The 18,056-nt window shown below is 51.6% G+C and overlaps 3 protein-coding genes across 4 annotated transcripts; 1 reads left to right on the forward strand and 2 right to left on the reverse strand.

Moving 5' to 3' along the window:
- Positions 1-1,172: 1,172 nt before the first annotated feature.
- On the reverse strand, positions 1,173-2,100 carry LOC117055046 (FANCD2 opposite strand protein-like). Its single transcript, XM_033164375.1, has one exon. The coding sequence runs from the start codon at positions 1,935-1,937 to the stop codon at positions 1,416-1,418; it is 522 nt and encodes a 173-aa protein (XP_033020266.1). The 5' UTR covers positions 1,938-2,100; the 3' UTR covers positions 1,173-1,415.
- Positions 2,101-3,969: 1,869 nt separating this feature from the next.
- On the forward strand, positions 3,970-5,990 carry MRPL17 (mitochondrial ribosomal protein L17). The gene is made up of 3 exons (XM_033164536.1): positions 3,970-4,158; positions 4,858-4,926; positions 5,014-5,990. Exons 1-3 carry the CDS (start codon positions 3,985-3,987, stop codon positions 5,296-5,298), a joined length of 528 nt encoding a protein of 175 aa, XP_033020427.1. The 5' UTR covers positions 3,970-3,984; the 3' UTR covers positions 5,299-5,990.
- Positions 5,991-7,041: 1,051 nt separating this feature from the next.
- Positions 7,042-16,981, reverse strand: ARHGEF39 (Rho guanine nucleotide exchange factor 39). 2 transcript variants are annotated; one of them, XM_033164485.1, is made up of 10 exons: positions 16,918-16,981; positions 15,102-15,250; positions 13,572-13,666; positions 10,940-11,060; positions 10,546-10,664; positions 10,278-10,348; positions 9,990-10,118; positions 8,003-8,232; positions 7,464-7,552; positions 7,042-7,369 (listed from the first exon to the last, which is right to left on the reverse strand). In XM_033164485.1, the coding sequence occupies exons 2-10, from the start codon at positions 15,237-15,239 to the stop codon at positions 7,336-7,338; spliced, it is 1,026 nt and encodes a 341-aa protein (XP_033020376.1). In that variant the 5' UTR covers positions 15,240-15,250; positions 16,918-16,981; the 3' UTR covers positions 7,042-7,335. The 2 variants fall into 2 exon arrangements, with proteins under 2 accessions (XP_033020376.1, XP_033020377.1); XM_033164486.1 differs by lacking the exon at positions 16,918-16,981 and adding an exon at positions 15,593-15,637.
- Between the last annotated feature and the right edge of the window lie 1,075 nt (positions 16,982-18,056).

The raw sequence follows: 18,056 nt of genomic DNA on the forward strand, positions 1-18,056 counted from the left end.
GCACCTCCAACCAACAGTCCTCTACCATCCTCCTTGGTAAGTTATCCTCTAGCTGTCAATCATGATTGCCCTGATTTTAAAAAGCATGAAGCAAGGCACATACCTACAAACATTGTCCCTCACTTCTAACCCCAGTGGACCTCCATGGACCTTCTGCAATATCAGATTCTCTAGTGTTGTTCTATCTGGACATATAGGGTGGGATTTGGCTGACGGGTCCTGTGAGTGGAAGCCCTTATGCAAAGATTTCCACTTGTGCAATGGAGCTTTCTATTCTCCCTCCACCTCACATGCCTTTCCCCTACAAGATTGGACATTCACCCACCAGTTTCCCAGCATAACTCAGCTTCTAACTTCCAAGCACAGAGAGGCAATGGCTTTCTCCTCAGCCACCAAATCATTGCAATTCCCACATGGATTGGAATCCTACAAAACTGAGCAATAACTACATTAGCTGTAATTCAGGGCTTTTGTTACTCCATCCTTGCTGTGTTATGCGGGGGTGACTGTGGGACTGTCTAGTGCTTCTAGTTATACATAAATTATCTAGAGAAAGACTGAGTTGGCAAAACCGGCAGATGACACGGGGGATAATTCACCACCAAAATATTTCTGCACTTGGTTAGCTGAGGACGATTGGCAGATGAGTTTTCATAGCCAGAGGTTATATCTATCTATCTACAGTATATATGCTCTTAAAACTCCTCCACCTGGCAATCCACAAACATGTCTGTGTGGTCTTCAGTTCCACATATTATCCTTTGTTGGCTAATGAATATTTGAACTATTTTTACAATTGTTTTTCAGTTTCATTCAGTATAGCAGAATGTTTCTCCAGTGCTGAAAATTTAAAGTCTCTCTGCTTCACAAATAGGTTTCCGCTTCCATTTAAAAATATTTTTCCCCACAGGCTCCATTTAGCATGTTGAAAACAAGAGGTTGGCAGCTTTTGGGGAAATAATCTCCTTTACTCCTAAGGATGTACAAATTATATTTAACTGTCTACATGTCTCTGAATATCATAAATCAATGAGGAAGAGGGAAAATTCAGGTTCCAAGTTCCACTGCTCTTGAACTATTTTTATATTCTTCTGCTCCTTCCACTGAAGAGCCAGTCATATTGCAAGGGTGATAGCTTCACAGAGTTTCTATAGGACCCTTTGTCCGTTCTTCTTTGTGGAGGATCAAAGCCATATGGTGGACTCTGCAAACAGAAGTGTGTCCCTCCATGGACTGACACCTTATAGTCTGACACTGGTAACTAAGTTTTGTCTCTCAATGGGAGGAACGTGACTGAGAAATAGAGTCTGCTAGTTCTTTGGGGAGCAAGGAAATAAACCAGCCTGCTGGGGCACATTTACAGGGATCCGCTAAGGTGCCACGTAGCCATGACCCTTCTTAGTCAGGAATGTTTCTCAGTGGGAATGTTGCAAAGCAAAAGCGCATTTCTTGTAGACAGCATAGAGAAGAAGGATGGCTCGCAGCATCTGTCGGCACATGGCCATAGCCATGCGCACTTGTGGCTCCTGGAGTCCACGGGGCCAGCGCTGGCGGGGACTTATGACTTGACTGAAGGCCGAGGGCTCAGAGACTCTGAGAGAGCCAGTCCAGCGTGGGGGCTGTGCTGTCACGAGGTGTCCAAAGACAGAGTCAAGCCCTGAGAGGCGCACAACCTGTGGCCTGTGCACACTGCTGGAGCGCCCCCTTGTCTCTCCAGCTGCTCCAGGAGGTTGCGGCTGCCCTGCCCCCATCTTTGCACCAGGCTCTAACACCAGACTAAGTCCCTGGAAGCAGAGCTGCACTTCCAGGTCAGCTGCTGCTGGGCTCTGCCCACTTCGGAAGGGGTGCTTGGTGCCAACAGACCTGGCACCCCTCAGCCATTGCAGGGACTCATCAAGAGGAGACCAGGGTGCCCAAAGCTGGTACCCACCAGCCATGGTCAGTGCCAGCAGGCTTCCACCCCTCTGTACTGCCCAGGTTCCAGGTGCATCTTTCCTCTACCCAGTGCCCTTGGTAACCTATTGTGAGCACAGCCAACCTAGAACCCTCCAAGGCAATGTTCCAGAACCTCCTCATTCCCCAGGACGGTGTTTCCTGCAGGAGCTGTGTGTCTGTGGAAAGAAATTATCTTAAGGTATAATAATAATAATAATAATAATATTTATTATTTGTACCCCGCCCATCTGGCTGGATTTCCCCAGCCACTCTGGGCGGCTTCCAACAGAAACCAAATACAACAATATCAAACATTAAAAACTTCCCTAAAAAGGGCTGCCTTCAGGTTTTTTCTGAATGTCAGGTAGTTGTTTATTTCCCTGACCTGTGATGGGAGGGCGTTCCACAGGGCGGGCGCCACTACCGAGAAGGCCCTCTGCCTGGTTCCCTGTAGTTTTGCTTCTCGCAGTGAGGGAACAGACAGAAGGCCCTCGGCGCTGGATCTCAGTGTCCGGGCTGAATGATGGGGGTGGAGACGCTCCTTCAGGTATACAGGACCGAGGCCGTTTAGGGCTTTAAAGGTCAGCACCAACACTTTGAATTGTGCTCGGAAACGTACTGGGAGCCAATGCAGATCTCTCAGGACCGGTGTTATGTGGTCTCGGCGGCCACTCCCAGTCACCAGTCTAGCTGCCGCATTTTGGATTAATTGCAGTTTCCGGGTCACCTTCAAAGGCAGCCCCACATAGAGCGCATTGCAGTAGTCCAAGCGGGAGATAACCAGAGCATGCACCACTTTGGTGAGACAGTCCGCGGGCAGGTAGGGTCTCAGCCTGCGTACCAGGTGGAGCTGGTAGACAGCTGCCCTGGATACAGAATTAACCTGCGCTTCCATGGACAGCTGTGAGTCCAAAATGACTCCCAGGCTGCGCACCTGGTCCTTCAGGGGCACAGTTACCCCATTCAGGACCAGGGAATCCTCCACACCTGCCCTCCTCCTGTCCCCCAAGAACAGTACTTCTGTCTTGTCAGGATTCAACCTCAATCTGTTAGCCGCCATCCATCCTCCAACCGCCTCCAGGCACTCACACAGGTATAATAATTGATACTTATGTATAAAGTTACTTTATCCTTTCCAAGAAGCGAAAGAACTCTGACAGCTACACAGCACCATCTACTGTATCTATAATGAATAACACCAACTCACAATGTCAATCCACTCCATTCAGTGAATGATGAGGGTTCATTCATAAAAGCTGTCAAATGGTGTCTCCCCCCCCCCACATTGCATGATGCCCTTCCGTGATCTACTTAGTATGTATATAAGTCAAAGAACCTGGTACATGTAAAACAATAAAGTTTATTATTTACACAAGGAATAAGATGATACATTCTTATATACATTCTATATAGCTTTGCTTCCATATACTCTGGTTGGCCTCTGCTGCTTCTCTCCGACAGAGAGACCTTCCCAAGGGGTTCTATACGGGACCCCAGAAGTGAGATTTTTTTTTTCCCCTTATAACACGTCTATAGCCTTCTCTCACACATTCTTGGCCAGGATTTATTTTGGAGGAGAACAGGCATTACCTTGGGGGGGGGGTTCAGAACCGAGTTCCTGCAACGCAACTGGTCAGGTATTCTCATTTATTTGCCCGCTGCTTGACCAAAATCATCAAAGCAGCCCTGGAAGCCGACGGCGCCCTTTCCCCGCTTCCCTCCGCGCGGTGTCAAGCGGCGGGACCGGCTCCCCCCCGGAGGCCGTCAGGGCGAAGGAGGCGGACAGCGGCCCCAGCAGAGGAGGAGGAGGCCACCCCGTCTCTGCCTCTCGCCGCCCTCCATCCCGGATCCTTTCCCCGTCCCCGCGCTCCTCACTGAGGACTCGCTTCCTGGGCAGGCCGCATCAAGCTCTGCCGCCAAGGGAGGGACTTCCGCCGCCGGGAACACAGACCAATGAAAGTGAGGCCCGGGCGGGGTCCGCCTCCCTGGAGCCCCGAGGACCACGTGACCAAGGGCGCTTCCGGCGTCGGCCTGCTCGGTGGCTCCGCGATGCGTCTCTCGGCGTCGGCGTGGATCTCGCACGGCCGCGTCCACCGGAGCTTCGGCCTCGGGCCCCGTTCGCGCCTCGACCTGCTGCGGAACCTCGTCACGGCCCTGGTGCGCCACGAGCGAATCGAGGCCCCTCGCGGGCGCGCCGATGAAATGCGCTTCTACGCCGAGCACGTGAGAGGGGCGGGGCGGGCGGGAGCGGTGCACGTCGGAACGCAAGGGCCCCGTAGACACGCGTCGTGGCCGCCGGGCGGGCGCGCAGCAGAGAAATGCCCTTCGCGTCTGCGCGGCCGTGAAAAAGCAAAGCCCTTACTGGGGATCGTTAGCAAAATGAAACTGCCATGATGCTAACCTCTGGCGCGGCCGCAGCCTCAAAACGGATATTGCAGAGTTAGGAAAGGGCTCAAAGATCAAGGGGGTGAAGGGACTTCCCTATGAAGAAAGGTGGCAGCGTTTGGGACTTTTCCGTTTTCCTCCCTTTCTCGTAACAGTCCAACTTGTGGGTCTCCAGTGAAACTGAATGTTGGGAGATTCAGGGCAGATGTACATCGTACAACCTTGGAACTCCCTCCCACAGGAGGCAGTGGTGGCCTGAATGGCTTTAAAAGGACTGGACAAAGTCTTCGATGGCTCCTAGCCAGGATGGCTCTGTTCTTCCTCCACAGCTGGAGGCAGCAATGCTTGTGAATACCGGTTGCTGGAAACCACCTGAGGGGAGCATTGCTGTTGTGCTCGAATCCTGCTTGCAGGTTTCCCGTTGGGGGCATCTGGTTTGCCACTGTAAGAACAGGAGGCTGGACTACATGAACCCCCTTTGGCCTGATCCAGCAGGCTGTTTATGTTGACAGCCTCTCCTCTCTTCCCTCTCTGCAGCTGATCAACTATGCCAAGCGTGGGGACACGGACCCCCAAGCAATGCGCATGGCCGACTTCTGGCTGACGGTGAGGCTGCATCCCTTCTGGGGGGGGAGGTCTCCTGGCAACCCTGCCCCCACTGAGCCCCCCTCTTTTTGCCTCCCCCCACCCCAGGAGAAGGACCTCCTGCACAAGCTCTTCAAGGTGCTGGCTCCTCGCTTCCAGGCACACTCCAGCAACTACACACGCCTGCTGCGGATCCCCAATCGGGAGAACCTGGACCGTGCTGAGATGGCCGTCATTGAGTACAAGGGGAACCCATTCCCGCCCCTCCTGCGCCCAAAGCGCGACAGTGAGAAGACGCTGGTGAATCAGCTGCTGAAGGGCTTCCGGGAGGCTGCGCTGAGGGCAGGGGAAGCTCCACTCCAGGGGAGCCCATCTGAGGGCACGGCAGTGTAGAAAGGACAGACACCACTTCCTCCCCTTCTCCTGTCATTTGGAAGCCTGTCTGCAACCTCACCTTGATGTTGGCAAGAGGAGCTGCATTTCTTTGGGTTTTTTGAGACCACCTCCCTACTTTTATCTATTTTGCTATGCAGGGTACTAGTTCGCTCTTGGGACTGGAAACTTGAAAAAAGAGAAGCTCTCTGACCTTTAGGCACACAGAAATAAACGACAGTAGCCATGGGGCAAATGCCTTGGTTTCTCTGAACTCACTCTGTGCTGCTTGCAGCTGAGTGATAGTGCTTGGTGACATATCTGGCATGCAGTGGCACCAGCGGAGCCAGGAGCAGGTGACTTACTGGGACTAGGTGGTTAAGTTGGGGAGAGGGAAAACCTTACGCTGGAGTGGTCTCGCAATTTAAGACAGCCATTCTCAAACTTGTGTTCCCAGATGTTTTTGAACCACAACTGCCATAATCACTATTTAGCAGGACCAGTGGTCAGGGATGATGGGAGTTATGGCGCAACATCTGGGGACACAAGGTTGAGAAAGGCTGCTTTAGGAACACAAAAGCACCGCCTAGCAACTGGAGCCACTGTTTGAAAGCCAACCTTTGCATTTAATTAGTAATTTCCACTGGATCATTTCTGTAACTCCCAGATCTCCCCTCTCATTGTCAAGTCTTGTATTAAAAGTAGTACATCACTTTGTTTTTTCATTTATTTTGCCCCAACATCAGAAAGAGCATGCTGACAGTAAGAGCTGTTTGACAGTGGCACGGATTCCCTCGTGAGGTTAGGGTCTCTCCTTCCTTGAAGGTTTTAAAGCTGAGATTGGGTGACCATCTGCCAGGGACTCGTTAACTCTTCTTCCTACATTGCAGGGGTTGGACTAGATGACTCTTGGGGTCCCGTCCAACTCTACAGTTACAAGATTCTATGACATTTTAAACAACTCACTTTGCTACATTTCCAGTTGAGGTTAAAAGATATGTTTTAATACACCAAAATCTCAAAGAAAGTATATTAAAGCTACACAAAACTTGAACACTGGTAACACAAAAACCATAATCTCAAAATATATTTTGTAATGGCAGTGTAAAAATGGTTATAATTGCAATTACAAGTGTGTCAGGAGTGAGTAGAACATACTTCCGTTAAACGTGACAGGCCAATTCTTTGCAGAAGCTGTTGCCTTATGGAGATGCATTTTACTTGGGTGGTCATACAGAGGGCAAGTAGAGAGAGACCTTGGGCTGCATTGTGTCCCATCCCAGGTCCACACAGAGAGCCATCCCTTGGCAGAGAAGCAGAGGGCATCCTTAAGAACCTCTTTCTCTTTGGGTCTGTCCCCTTTTCTGCCTTGCTGAGGGATGCAGGTTCCTCACCCCTGGCTTAAGACATCACTGTGCTTGCTGACACCACAGACTTTAATTACTTTGCCTTTGTGGAGACCACAGTGTACATCAGAGTCTTTCAGGGATTTTGTTTCTTAGTAGTAGAGAATAAACGGAGCAGCAGCTGCACAGGATGCACCACGCAGATGCACCACATCGTCATCATGCCAAACGGGCCCACGGGGGTTTTTGGCCCCAGAAGCAGTCTATCTAGTGTTAACAATTCTAAAAGGATTGTCATTTTTTATACATTCATGAAGGTAAAATGCAGATTTTAAAAGATCGCAGCTTGTTCAAACCAAGGGACACTTGCACCTTTTGTTCCCTGCCATCTTAAGTGAGACTGTTGATGCAGAGATGGACATTTTGCTCCTTCACCTGACTATGTTTAAGGCTCAGGTGCCTCTGCAGCCTGAATAGGCAGAGTGGCCTTGCAGGTGGCAGTTCCAATGAACAGGCCAATTCTGGACATCTTGCGGGTCTCCAGGTAAGAGTCAAGGGGAAGCAAAAGAAAGGATGGGCCAGTCCTAGGTCAGGTTGGGTCTTGGGCTGCGGCTTCCAAAGAAGGGAAATAGTGGCTTTGGTAACCAGTGGTTTCTATGTAGTCTGCACAGCCACTGGCACTCACTGGCCTGGCCCTGTGCAGGTCCTCCATTCAGCAGGCTGGAGGGGAGTCCATCTGCAGCTGCCTGCAGGTGGAAAGGGAAGGAGGTGAGTTCTGAACCTCAAAAAACACAAGCCCAGCAATGTCTCCACAGTCAGCAGAGGAAGGGGGTAGCCTACCTGACAGCAGCCAACAGGGTCTGGTGCCATTCATGGAAGTCGTCCTGATTACACGACATCAGCAGCAACGTCGTGTGGGGGAAGGAGACCTGGAAGAAGGGAAGCATTGGTGGGAGATGGCAAGCTCTTGGGCTAAGGCAGGAGGTTGGGCCACAGAAATGGCCCAGGTAAAGGTGGTCCAGGACTTCCTTTTCAAGGCATCCCATGACGGGGTGCTTGGAGGCCTGTCAGAAGTCCAGAAAAGCACCGCCTGGCCCTTTGTGGCAGAGCAGCAGCCCCCCACCCCCACCCATTTCTTGGACCTTTGGGCGATTGTTCCTGTGTGTGCAGGCACACACATACCCCAGCAGCTCCCCTTTGTTGTTGCCAGCAGGCTTGCTTCAGCCAACTTGTTGCCTCTGCCCCTTGCACCTGCTCTGATGCTGCTGCCACAGGATTTACCCAGCGGGCCAGGTGTGGACCCCCCCCCCCAAGTAGGGTGGTTGGGACAAGGGCTTCCTACACCAAGGCAGAATTTGCTGGGCTTGGGAAGAACTTACACTGAGCAGCCCCCCTTGGCTCTGCGTGTGACCGAAGACTTTCTGCACCGCGCCCTGCCTGAGTGGGAGAACGGCCTGGCAGGCAAACTTGTGTGCGTTCCAGGGGTGGAGTGGGTGGCAGGGCTTGGTCACCAGCAAGATGTCAGAGAAGAGGAAGAACATCCGGCGCTGCAGCTCCTCCCCCTTGGGGGGCACCACCAATAGCCAGCCTTCCCGGAGAAACCAGCGCCCTGTGACAAAATGTGGGGCCACAGAGGCCAATTGGGGTGTTGGGACTGCTGGAGTCAGGTAACCTCCCCAGACCCACTGAGGGTGGCAGCTTCCATCAGACAAAAGGCTCCCTGACAGGCTGGGACCCTGCTGGGCATGTAAGCTGCTCTCATGGCCTTTTCAGCCATCAATGTATGGCTCTGTCTCGATGAGACTCTTACCCTCTCTCTCCCCAGCATGGAGGTTGTGCTACTGTCACACCGGAGGAATCTGCTGAGATTACCAGACTCCCCTACTTCACAGGGTGGTTGTGAGGCTAAAAGGGGGACAGGGAGAACCACGTATGTCGCCTTGTATTCCTTGGAGAAAAGGTGGAACACAAATGCAAAACCAACAATAGCCGAAGCACAGGTTGACTTGCACACCACCCCTTCCAGGGCGGCATAAGGAGACCTCTCTGCAAAGGGGTTCTCACTCCTGACTGGCCCTTGCAGGGACCTTGTTATCCTTCACCTGAGTATCTTACCCTGTCTCTTGGGTTTCCCTCCAGCTTTTCATCTGTGACAAAACTGGCTAGGAGGTCCTTGAGCCACAGAGAACAGGGAGAGGAAGGACAAGGGAAAGGGGCAAAAGGGGCAAGCCCACCCATGCCTATGGGAGATGAGTTGGCCCTTGCACTGGGGTGGATAAAGCCTGGAGATGGGAGCAACAAGGGTGCAGAGCAGCCCTGGGCATGCAGGATGTGACCGCGGATGCCTCACTGCCAGCCTGGAAGGCCCTTTCATGGTAAGAGAACCAAAGCGAAGGTTGGTAAGTCACAACTAATAAACACCCGGAATAATATTCTGTTCAGAAGCTGGCATGTGAGTCACCCACAGAGTAGGATTTACCAGCATCCCTAACATGGAATCGTAGGACTGTAGAGTTGGAAGGTGTCCAGAGAGTCATCTAGTCCAGCCCCAGAAATGCAGGAGTCACAGCTACAAGAGAAGCTTCCAATGTCAGCAATGCTGCCTGAAGCTTCCAAAGCAATGCTGGATTGAGGAGCATCCCAAACCTGCAAATCCACAGGGAGCTCCTCTGTCCTCAGCGGTGTAGCAACTGGACATTGGCTGTGCTGCCTTGAAGCGCCGGTACGAGGAACCAACTCCTGTGCTACCCTGCAGCTCCAATGCTGCCCTTCAGCCCCCCCCCCCATGACGCCCTGTTTTCCACCCAATGCAACCTGCAGTCTACGCCCAATGCAATGCCCCCCTCCTTGTGCTGATGGTGGGACTCTGTTGCTAAGGGCTGCTCCACGGCTGCATGTCTTGTGAGGAGCTGAGCAGCATCCTTGACGCTGTTGCTCTTGCCTAGCTCAAAGGCCATTCCATTTCAGGTGAGGCCACTGCTCTCCCCACTGAATTATCTTTTTAAACTAAGCAGCAAAACATTGGGAGAATTGCCTTAATCAGTGCAGGAGGAGGAGGTGGAATGATGGGGTCCAGGCAGAGGAAATGGGGGCAGAGCAAGGACGAAGAATGGGAGGTGGGAGTCTTTGGGGTGGAATCACTAGAGACCACTCTGGCTCTAGCAAATGGTCTCTGTTCCAGTTGCCAGAAATGCCCAGCCCCAGGAGCTGCCCTTCAGCTGCATCGCAGAGCATCACAGGCATGAAGCCAAAGAGTCATGGAGGGCCACATTTGAGGAGCAAAGATGGGCGGTTTACCCAGCTGAAGGGTGGCTTCTTTGCTGCCTGCCCTGCCTTTGTCTCCTGTTACCAAAGCAGAGGACCCACCTGGAGCCAGAATTCGTGTCTTCTGTCCCTTAAGCAGCTTCTGAACCCGGCGCATCTGGTTGGCGTTGTCACGGCAACGAGATATTTCCTGGACTCGGTGATATGCCTCAGAGACAGACTTCAGAACTCCTGCAAGGACCACAACATCACCTGAGACAAAGCTCACACCCACACCCAGGGGAAGTAGTTTCGAGCCTCTGTGGCTTAAGGGGGTGAATATTATTTACTTGATCCCCCGCACCCTTCAGCAAGTCCCCTAGGCTGCTCACAGAAAAATTAATATCCTACCTGTCAGCTGCTTAAAGTCAGAGCTTTCTGGGTGGGTATTTCCTACCAAATCCTTCAGCAAGTGCCTGTACCTGTCAAAGAGAGGGGGCACTGTCAGATGGGGTGGGGAAGGAGAGGCAGGCGCACTCCTTCCAGCTCAGCCCTCCAGCAGCCTCTTCCCTGGGGCTAAGGAAGTGCAGCCAGGCTGCTGGAGCCCCAAGGGGGCCAGCTGAGCAGCCCCTCCCAGATGTGATGAACACGGCATCCTCCTGCAGAGGCTGCCACCTACCAAGAAAGCCTCTGGAGGGGCAGCGGGAGCAGCTGTTCCAGGCAAAGCCCCCCAAACTCTGGTCGGGACTCCTGGAGCTTCTTGAAGCGGGAAAAGGGTTTGTTCTTCTGCACCTGCCTCTGGAAGGGCAAGAGAGGAGAAAAAGGAGTCACTAGCTGACCTGCCACCCACTCCCCACCCCAGGTCATCACAGAATTGAAGAGATGGGAGGGACTCCAAGAGTCATCTAGCCCAGCCCCCTGCAAGGCAGGAATCACAGCTAAAACATCACTGACATGGCTTGATCAGCAAAGGGCAGGAAAAGGTTCCGGGGGGGGGGGCTGTGTGCCCAGAGCAGCTCCCTGCAAGATTCCTGCTCAAAGGGTGTGACAGGGACAGAAAAAGAAACAGGTACCTCCAAGGTGCTCTGGGCCTTTTCAAGGTTTTCAGCATAGCAGATGTAGAGAACCAGCTGGTGGCAGAAACCCTCCAGGCCAAGCCCCAAGCGACCTCCCTCCAGATGGAAAAGCAGAGTCCTGGGTGCAAAGTGGGAGAGGGCTCCTTGAATCAAGAAGTTTGTGGGGGGCAATGCCACTTTACCAGTATTGCCTCACACATGCTCCCCCTTATAGAATCATAGAATTGGAAGAGACCACAAGGGCCATCCAGTCCAACCCCCTGCCAAGCAGGAAACACCATCAAAGCATTCCTGACAGATGGCTGTCAAGCCTCTGCTTAAAGACCTCCAAAGAAGGAGACTCCACCACACTCCTTGGCAGCAAATTCCACTGCCGAACAGCTCTCACTGTCAGGAAGTTCTTCCTAATGTTTAGGTGGAATCTTCTTTCCTGTAGTTTGAATCCATTGCCCCGTGTCCGCTTCCCTTGCTCCCCCCTCCACAGCTTCCATAAGGGGCTATATGAGAGATGGGTGTGGGACTATCCACGACAATTGTGGTTAGTGGCATATCCTGCCTTGAAGGAGATAGCCTGCCTTGGAGGGGAACTCACAGGGATTCAGAGTTAGGCTCTGTTCTGCACCTGAGGGAGGGGTCGGGTTTGATATCTCTTAACACAGGACAAAGCTTCCTCCTGCCCAAAGGAATACTATTCAGCTGTAGATGTCAGGGCGATTCACAACATAAAAACACAAATACATAATAAAAATATGAGCAAAACCAAACCAACAATCCCTGTTTCCACATTTAAAAGAGCATCAGGTGTCAATCAGTCAAAGGCCTGGTTGAAGAGGAACGTTTTCACCTGGCGCCTAAAGGTGTATAATGAAGGTGCCAGGTGAACCTCCCTGGGGAGAGCATTCCACAAATGGGGAGCCACTGCAGAAAAGACCCATTTTCGTGTTGCCACCCTCTGGACCCCTCAAGGAGGAGGCACAAAAGGAGGAACACTCAGTGGATGATCTCAGGATCTGAGTAGGTTCATATGGAATATTTTCAGCACATTGTTCACATGTGAGTTTTGCACACTGCTAAAATTGTTGTTGTTCAGTCGTTCAGTCGTGTCCGACTCTTTGTGACACCATGGACCAGAGCACGCCAGGCACCCCTATCCTCCACTGCCTCCCGCAGTTTGGCCAAACTCATACCAGTCGCTTCAAGAACACTGTCCAACCACCTCATCATCTGTCGTCCCCTTCTCCTTGTGCCCTCCATCTTTCCCAACACCAGGGTCTTTTCCAGGGAGTCTTCTCTTCTCATGAGGTGGCCAAAGTACTGGAGCCTCAACTTCAGGATCTGTCCTTCTAGTGAGCACTCAGGGCTGATTTCCTTCAGAATGGATCGGTTTGATCTTCTTGCAGTCCATGGGACTCTCAAGAGTCTCCTCCAGCACCATAATTCAAAAGCATCAATTCTTCAGCGATCAGTCTTCTTTATGGTCCAGCTCTCACTTCCGTACATTACTACTGGGAAAACCATAGCTTTAACTATACGGACCTTTGTCGGCAAGGTGATGTCTCTGCTTTTTAAGATGCTGTCTAGGTTTGTCATTGCGTTCCTCCCAAGAAGCAGGCGTCTTCTAATTTCGTGACTGCTGTCACCATCTGCAGTGATCATGGAGCCCAAGAAAGTAAACTCTCTCACTGCCTCCATTTCTTCCCCTTCTATTTGCCAGGAGGTGATGGGACCAGTGGCCATGATCTTATTTTGTTTGATGTTGAGCTTCAGACCATATTTTGCGCTCTCCTCTTTCACCCTCATTAAAAGGTTCTTTCATTCCTCCTCACTTTCTGCCATCAAGGTTGTGTCATCAGCATATCTGAGGTTGTTGATATTTCTTCCGGCAATCTTAATTCCGGCTTGGGATTCATCCATCCTGCTAAAATTAGGGCTGGGCAATACCTGGTTTTCAACATCAGGATATATCAGCAGCTAACCATCGTGATATACCAGTATATAATGATGTCTGAAATAAGGAGGGGTGGCTGGGCTGTGCTGACTTCTCAAATTTTTCACAATTATATTGCCCCTGGAATTTTGAAGGCCGTTCACAGTGAATTGCTGGGTCAAATATTGCAATGTGGGCTTCAAACCGGATTTGAACTATGTATTGGTACATCGCACAGGCCTAGCTAAGATGTTGTCCCAAAGGCCAAAATCCAGCCAGGGGCAGCTGTTGTCCCAAAAAACTGAGGAGACAGTTGACTCTCCCAGTTTCCTTTACAGATCCATGTCTGTCATTTGAGAGCCTACGCTAGTCCACACATATCAGGTTGAGAGGTAGCATTGTGGTTCTTGCAAAGAGGACTTCCAAGTGTCTGTTTAGTCTGATTGAAATGTAATCATCTGAAAATTGAAGAGGGTGCAATCCCCTCCATCATAAAGCTAACCCCTAACCCAGCTCACATTTACCCCCACCCATATTAAGCAGTCAGGAGGTGTCTCAGTGTACTGAGGTCCTGTAGGTTTGGAAAACCAGACAGGATACAGAACAGGAGGTTAGAGGAAAACTCACAGAGCCCACTGCCACCACCCAACAGACCCATGCTACCCCACCCATCGACAAAGGCTCCCCCGGTGGGTCCCTTACCGGCTGGCAGAGCAGATGGACTCCAGGCACCCAAAGATAGCCTCTTGATCTGCTGGCTTCAAGGTCCCTTTGGCCTTCAGGATGGCCAAAAAGTACTAAAAAGAGACATACAAAGCAGTTACTCCTCCCTAGATACAAAGACTTTTCTAACTAACCTAACCTAACCCTTGACTGGATATATGCATGTTCAGGTCACAATCAAGGGGGAACATTGCTACATATTGTAAATGACAGCATCCTACAGCAGTTGGTGATGTGACTGACCAGAGGGGTGACCATGCTGGACTTCATCTTAAAGTGGGGTCCACAGCTTGGTGTGCTGTCCAACGTTAAGTGGGCAGTTGTCAAGAAAGTATGGCACCTTTACATTGGACTTCAAGAGATAACTACCCAAAAGCAGGGGTCTGGTAAAAAGGAAGTTGAACAAGAAAATGATGGTGGCCAGATTTTGCCAGAATGCTTGTGGGTCGTTCAAAGCCACAGCAATAGCAGTTCAGTTAGAATGCAGCAGAGGGCAGAAAGGCCTCCTTTAGAAAATGGAAGGCCTGTCCCAACAAGGACAACAAAAAGGAATGTCAACTTGGGCCAAAGAAATGCAAGCAGACAATCAGGATGCGGGGGGGGGGGGTACGAAAGAAAGAGAATTTGAAGAGCCCATTGCTGCAAACAAAGGCCCACAAAACTTGCAAGGTCAACCAATGAAGCTGAGTGTTGGAAGACTCAAAGCTAGAAAAAAGGAAACCCTTCTTCATACTGATATATCACAATGTCTGAAATAAGGATGGAACTATGTAGAGGTGAACAGTAGGGTTGGGAGATATCTGGTTTTCAACTTTGTGATATATCACCAGCTAAACAAAGCGATATACTGATATATCCCCATGTCTGAAATAAGGATGGAGCTTTGTAGAGGCATTGGTTGCATTCACAGTTTTTCCCACATTGTGATTTTTGCATTATGGTTCACAATATATTGCCAAGTCAAAAATTATGAAACCGTTATCTTAATATGGACATTAAACTGGTTTGGATCTTATATATCAACCAGACTAACTGCAGTGGCTATGTTCCACCTCCACTGTCATGGGCAGTTTGTCTCTGAACAATAAGTTGGGAGAGCATGCCTGTTGCACTCTGATTCTGCTAACAGATTTCCCATTTGGGACATCTGGTTGGTCACTATGAGAAGGGGCTGGACTAGGTGGGCCCACTTGGGCCTGATCCAGCTGCAGCTGCAGTGCTCTGCTTAGGAGCCCTGCCAGCACCAAGAGAAGGCTGCAGTGCTCATGGCTTGAGGGTGGTGAGAAGCTGTCTTCTCCTTTCTGCTCCTCCTTTCTCTGGTCTCTCTCCCTGCACCATTTAGCTGCTAACAGCAACAAAGAAAAATCAGCACATCACTGAAAAAAGTGAGCCAGGAAGCCAGGTCAGCTTGCTCTTTCAAGAAAGAGCTGGGAGCAGAATGGCACCCTTAGTCCTGCATAGTATCTGAGCTCCGAGAAAGGTCCAGGGCCCTGCAGCCCAGCTTCTCACCGTGGCTACCAAGCCCAGCTGCTCCAGGTACTGCTGCTCTGTTTCCACCAGTTCCTTAGCTGTCCGACAGCGCTTCCTCTCCCACCGAGCTCTCTGCTCCTCCACCGGGTGGCAGCTGCTCCCAAGGGTGCTGGCCATTGTGTGTTTTTCTGGGGGGGGGGGGAGGAGAAATGTCTTGAAAAGAAAGTGGCTCCAGCCAGCCCATACTAAGGATCAATAGGAAAGGGACTGGGAATAAAACTTCAGATATGATAACGATGTTATGCAAATCTGTATATGAACTAGTGGATGGAGTAACTCTCCTAAGAGGAAATGCTGCAACATTAGGGACTTTCTAGTTTAGAGAAAAGGTAAGTAAAAGTGTGCGGGGCATGATAGAAGTTAAAAGATAATGCAAGGGATGGAGAACATAGACAGGCAGACATAAGAAGAAGAGCCTGCCTGCAAAACCCACAAGCAGGACATGAGCACAACAGCAGTACTCCCCTCACCTGCGATTCTCAGCACCTGGTATTGTCAGAGCCCTGCCACCTGCAGCCGCGGAGGGAAAGCCTTCCAGCTTGCTCCCCAGCTCTTCCTCCTTCCCTGCCCTCAAAGCTCCTGCATTATAATTTGGGGCCATCCATTGAAGCAGACTGCTGGAAGCCTCAGGACACACAAAAAGAACTTCATCACATGGCACATAATTGAACTATGGAACTGGCTCTCACAGGAGGCAGTGATGGCCAGCAACTTTAATAGATTTAAAAGAGGATTAGACAAATTCCTGGAGGAGACTTAGACTTTCTGTGGATACTATCCTTGATGACTGTGTTGCACCTCCATGGTCAGAGGAAGTCGTGCTTCTGAATACCAGCCAGTGGGCACAGTTGCTGCTTTGCTTTGGTCCTGCTTGCAGGCTTCTCATGAGGCATTTGGTAGCCTCTGTGAGAACAAGAGGGGCCATTAGCTTAGTTCAGCAGGGCTCTTAGGTGGCCCCTGAGCAGTGCAAGTACCTGATCTTTGGTTCTTCACCAGGCACTATCCAGAATCAACACAAGCCCTTTGGCACACAGATCAGTCCCAAGCACGCAGCAAATGGAATCACAGCCCATTATTATTCAAAGTGCTACCAATGAACAAGGCATAATACAGAATAACATGGGGAAGAAGTTCGGCTTGGGAGAAATGCAGGGGGTGGGAGGGTCCCTGCCTTGAGTTCAGAGGAAGCGCACCAGCCTTGCAGGAGACCCTGTCAGCAGGTTCCCCCACCAGGTCGGAATGCACAAACCAACCCAGAAAGCCTTCCTCTGGAGGTTTATGGCAACGTGGAACCGGGAGGGCCTTGTTCCAAATCCAGTCGGCCACGAACCTCGCTGATAAAATGGGGAGGTGGGGGGGGGCAGGGCGAGGACAGGACCTTGAGCTCCTTGGAGGAAAGGTGGGGTGCAAACGCGAGCGAACCCCGCTCTTGCCCGGGCTGGGCAGGCTTCCCCAGGGCCCAGAAGGCGTCCCCCGCAGCCCTTGCTCGGCAGTCCTTCGCTCCTGCCTGAGCCCCCTTCCGAGGACCCCCGAGAGAGAGGCTCCCCAAGAGTCCAGCGCCAGCCAACTCAGGTCTACTCGGAAGCAAGTCCGACTATAGCGGAGTTCCCGTGGCGGCTTCGTGTAAGGCAGAAGAGTCACCGCGCGCGTGGCGGGTGGGTGCAGTTCTGCTGGGGGGGGGGAGGGAAGCACCCGAGGGGGCGGGAGAGGGGCTCGGGGTCCCCCAAGCCCGGCCACGCTCAGCGGAACCAAGGGGATCCGAGGAAGCCCCCTGCCTGCGTCGCCGCTCCACTACCTTGCTCCGTCCAGCGGCGCCCGCCAAGCGTTCAAACGGCCAGTGGTCCAGCCCCTTCCGGGCGGGCTGACCCCGCCCCGGCCCGGCCCGGCCCCCTGGCGCCGTCTCGAACTGGCGGGGCTGGACTCGGAGCATAGCTGTCAAGTTTCGGAATTGAAAATAAGGGATCAGCACCCTCACCTGTCCTGGGGACAGTCTACGGTTCTCGGGGACAGTCCACGCCGTGGTAATCCCCCCAGGCTACAAATTAATTTACACCAGGATAGAGCTCCCGCGAAAGAGAAATCAGGGCAGAGAAAAGAAAGCACTTAATTCACGCAGCACACGGTTAACCTGTGGAACTCCCTGCCACAGGGAGCAGCGACGGCCACCAACTTGGATGGCTTTAGAAAAGGATTAGGCATATTCATGCAGGAGGAGAGGACCACTGATGGCTTCTGGCCAGGTTGGCTCTGCTCTGCCTCCAGTTAGGGACAGCAATGCTGAATCGGAGCACCTGTTGCTGAGAAACATTCGTCTATTTTATCTTCTTCTTTATATATCTGTCTGTTTGTTTGTTATTAGGTATTGATATTCCACCTTTTTCTCCAAGGAGCTCCCTGGTCCTACTCCTCATTTAATCGCCACAACAGTCCTGTGAGGTAGGCAGGCAAGCAGGCAGGGCTGAGAAATGCAGGGACCCAAGGAGTCCCCGGACTCCAACTCTCCTTCCCGGAAATAAGGGAAAGTTAAGGGATATCAAGAATAAGGGATAGCAGTGGGAAACGGCTTGGAATAAGGGAGTTTCCCGCAAAAAAGGGAGACTTGACAGCTATGCAGAAGACTGTTTCTGGGGGGCAGGGGACTCCCTGGTCCTGAATGGGATAACTGTGTCCTTGAAGTACCAGGTGTGCAGCCTGGGGGTCATTTTGGACTCACAGCTGTCCATGGAGGTGCAGGTAAATTTTGTGTCCTGGGCAGCTGTCTACCAGCTGTGGGATGTAAACACAGAGCAGTCAAAGCACAACATTGCTAGAGTGGACATGAAGGTAACTCAGTCCTCCAGGCATAACTTTCTGCTACCTGGACTGAGTTAACTTCCTCTGACCAGAAGTAGGTGTGGTCTCACCTGGGAACAAGATCCCTAGACCAGTCACCAT

The sequence above is a fragment of the Lacerta agilis genome, chromosome 11, assembly GCF_009819535.1.
Source record: "Lacerta agilis isolate rLacAgi1 chromosome 11, rLacAgi1.pri, whole genome shotgun sequence".
NCBI lineage: Eukaryota > Metazoa > Chordata > Lepidosauria > Squamata > Lacertidae > Lacerta > Lacerta agilis.

What these genes read in the sequence shown, in the direction of transcription:
- MRPL17 (XM_033164536.1), top strand. Translation starts at nt 3,985, where the DNA reads ATGCGTCTCTCGGCGTCGGCGTGGATCTCGCACGGCCGCGTCCACCGG. An exon ending in TGCGCTTCTACGCCGAGCAC is followed by an intron (nt 4,159 to 4,857) that starts GTGAGAGGGGCG and finishes CCCTCTCTGCAG; the next exon opens with CTGATCAACTATGCCAAGCG. An exon ending in TGGCCGACTTCTGGCTGACG is followed by an intron (nt 4,927 to 5,013) that starts GTGAGGCTGCAT and finishes CCCCCACCCCAG; the next exon opens with GAGAAGGACCTCCTGCACAA.
- LOC117055046 (XM_033164375.1), bottom strand. Translation starts at nt 1,937, where the DNA reads ATGGCTGGTGGGTACCAGCTTTGGGCACCCTGGTCTCCTCTTGATGAG.
- ARHGEF39 (XM_033164485.1), bottom strand. Translation starts at nt 15,239, where the DNA reads ATGGCCAGCACCCTTGGGAGCAGCTGCCACCCGGTGGAGGAGCAGAGA. An exon ending in AGCTGGGCTTGGTAGCCACG is followed by an intron (nt 13,667 to 15,101) that starts GTGAGAAGCTGG and finishes GTCTCTTTTTAG; the next exon opens with TACTTTTTGGCCATCCTGAA. An exon ending in ACCCTGTTGGCTGCTGTCAG is followed by an intron (nt 7,370 to 7,463) that starts GTAGGCTACCCC and finishes TTCCACCTGCAG; the next exon opens with GCAGCTGCAGATGGACTCCC.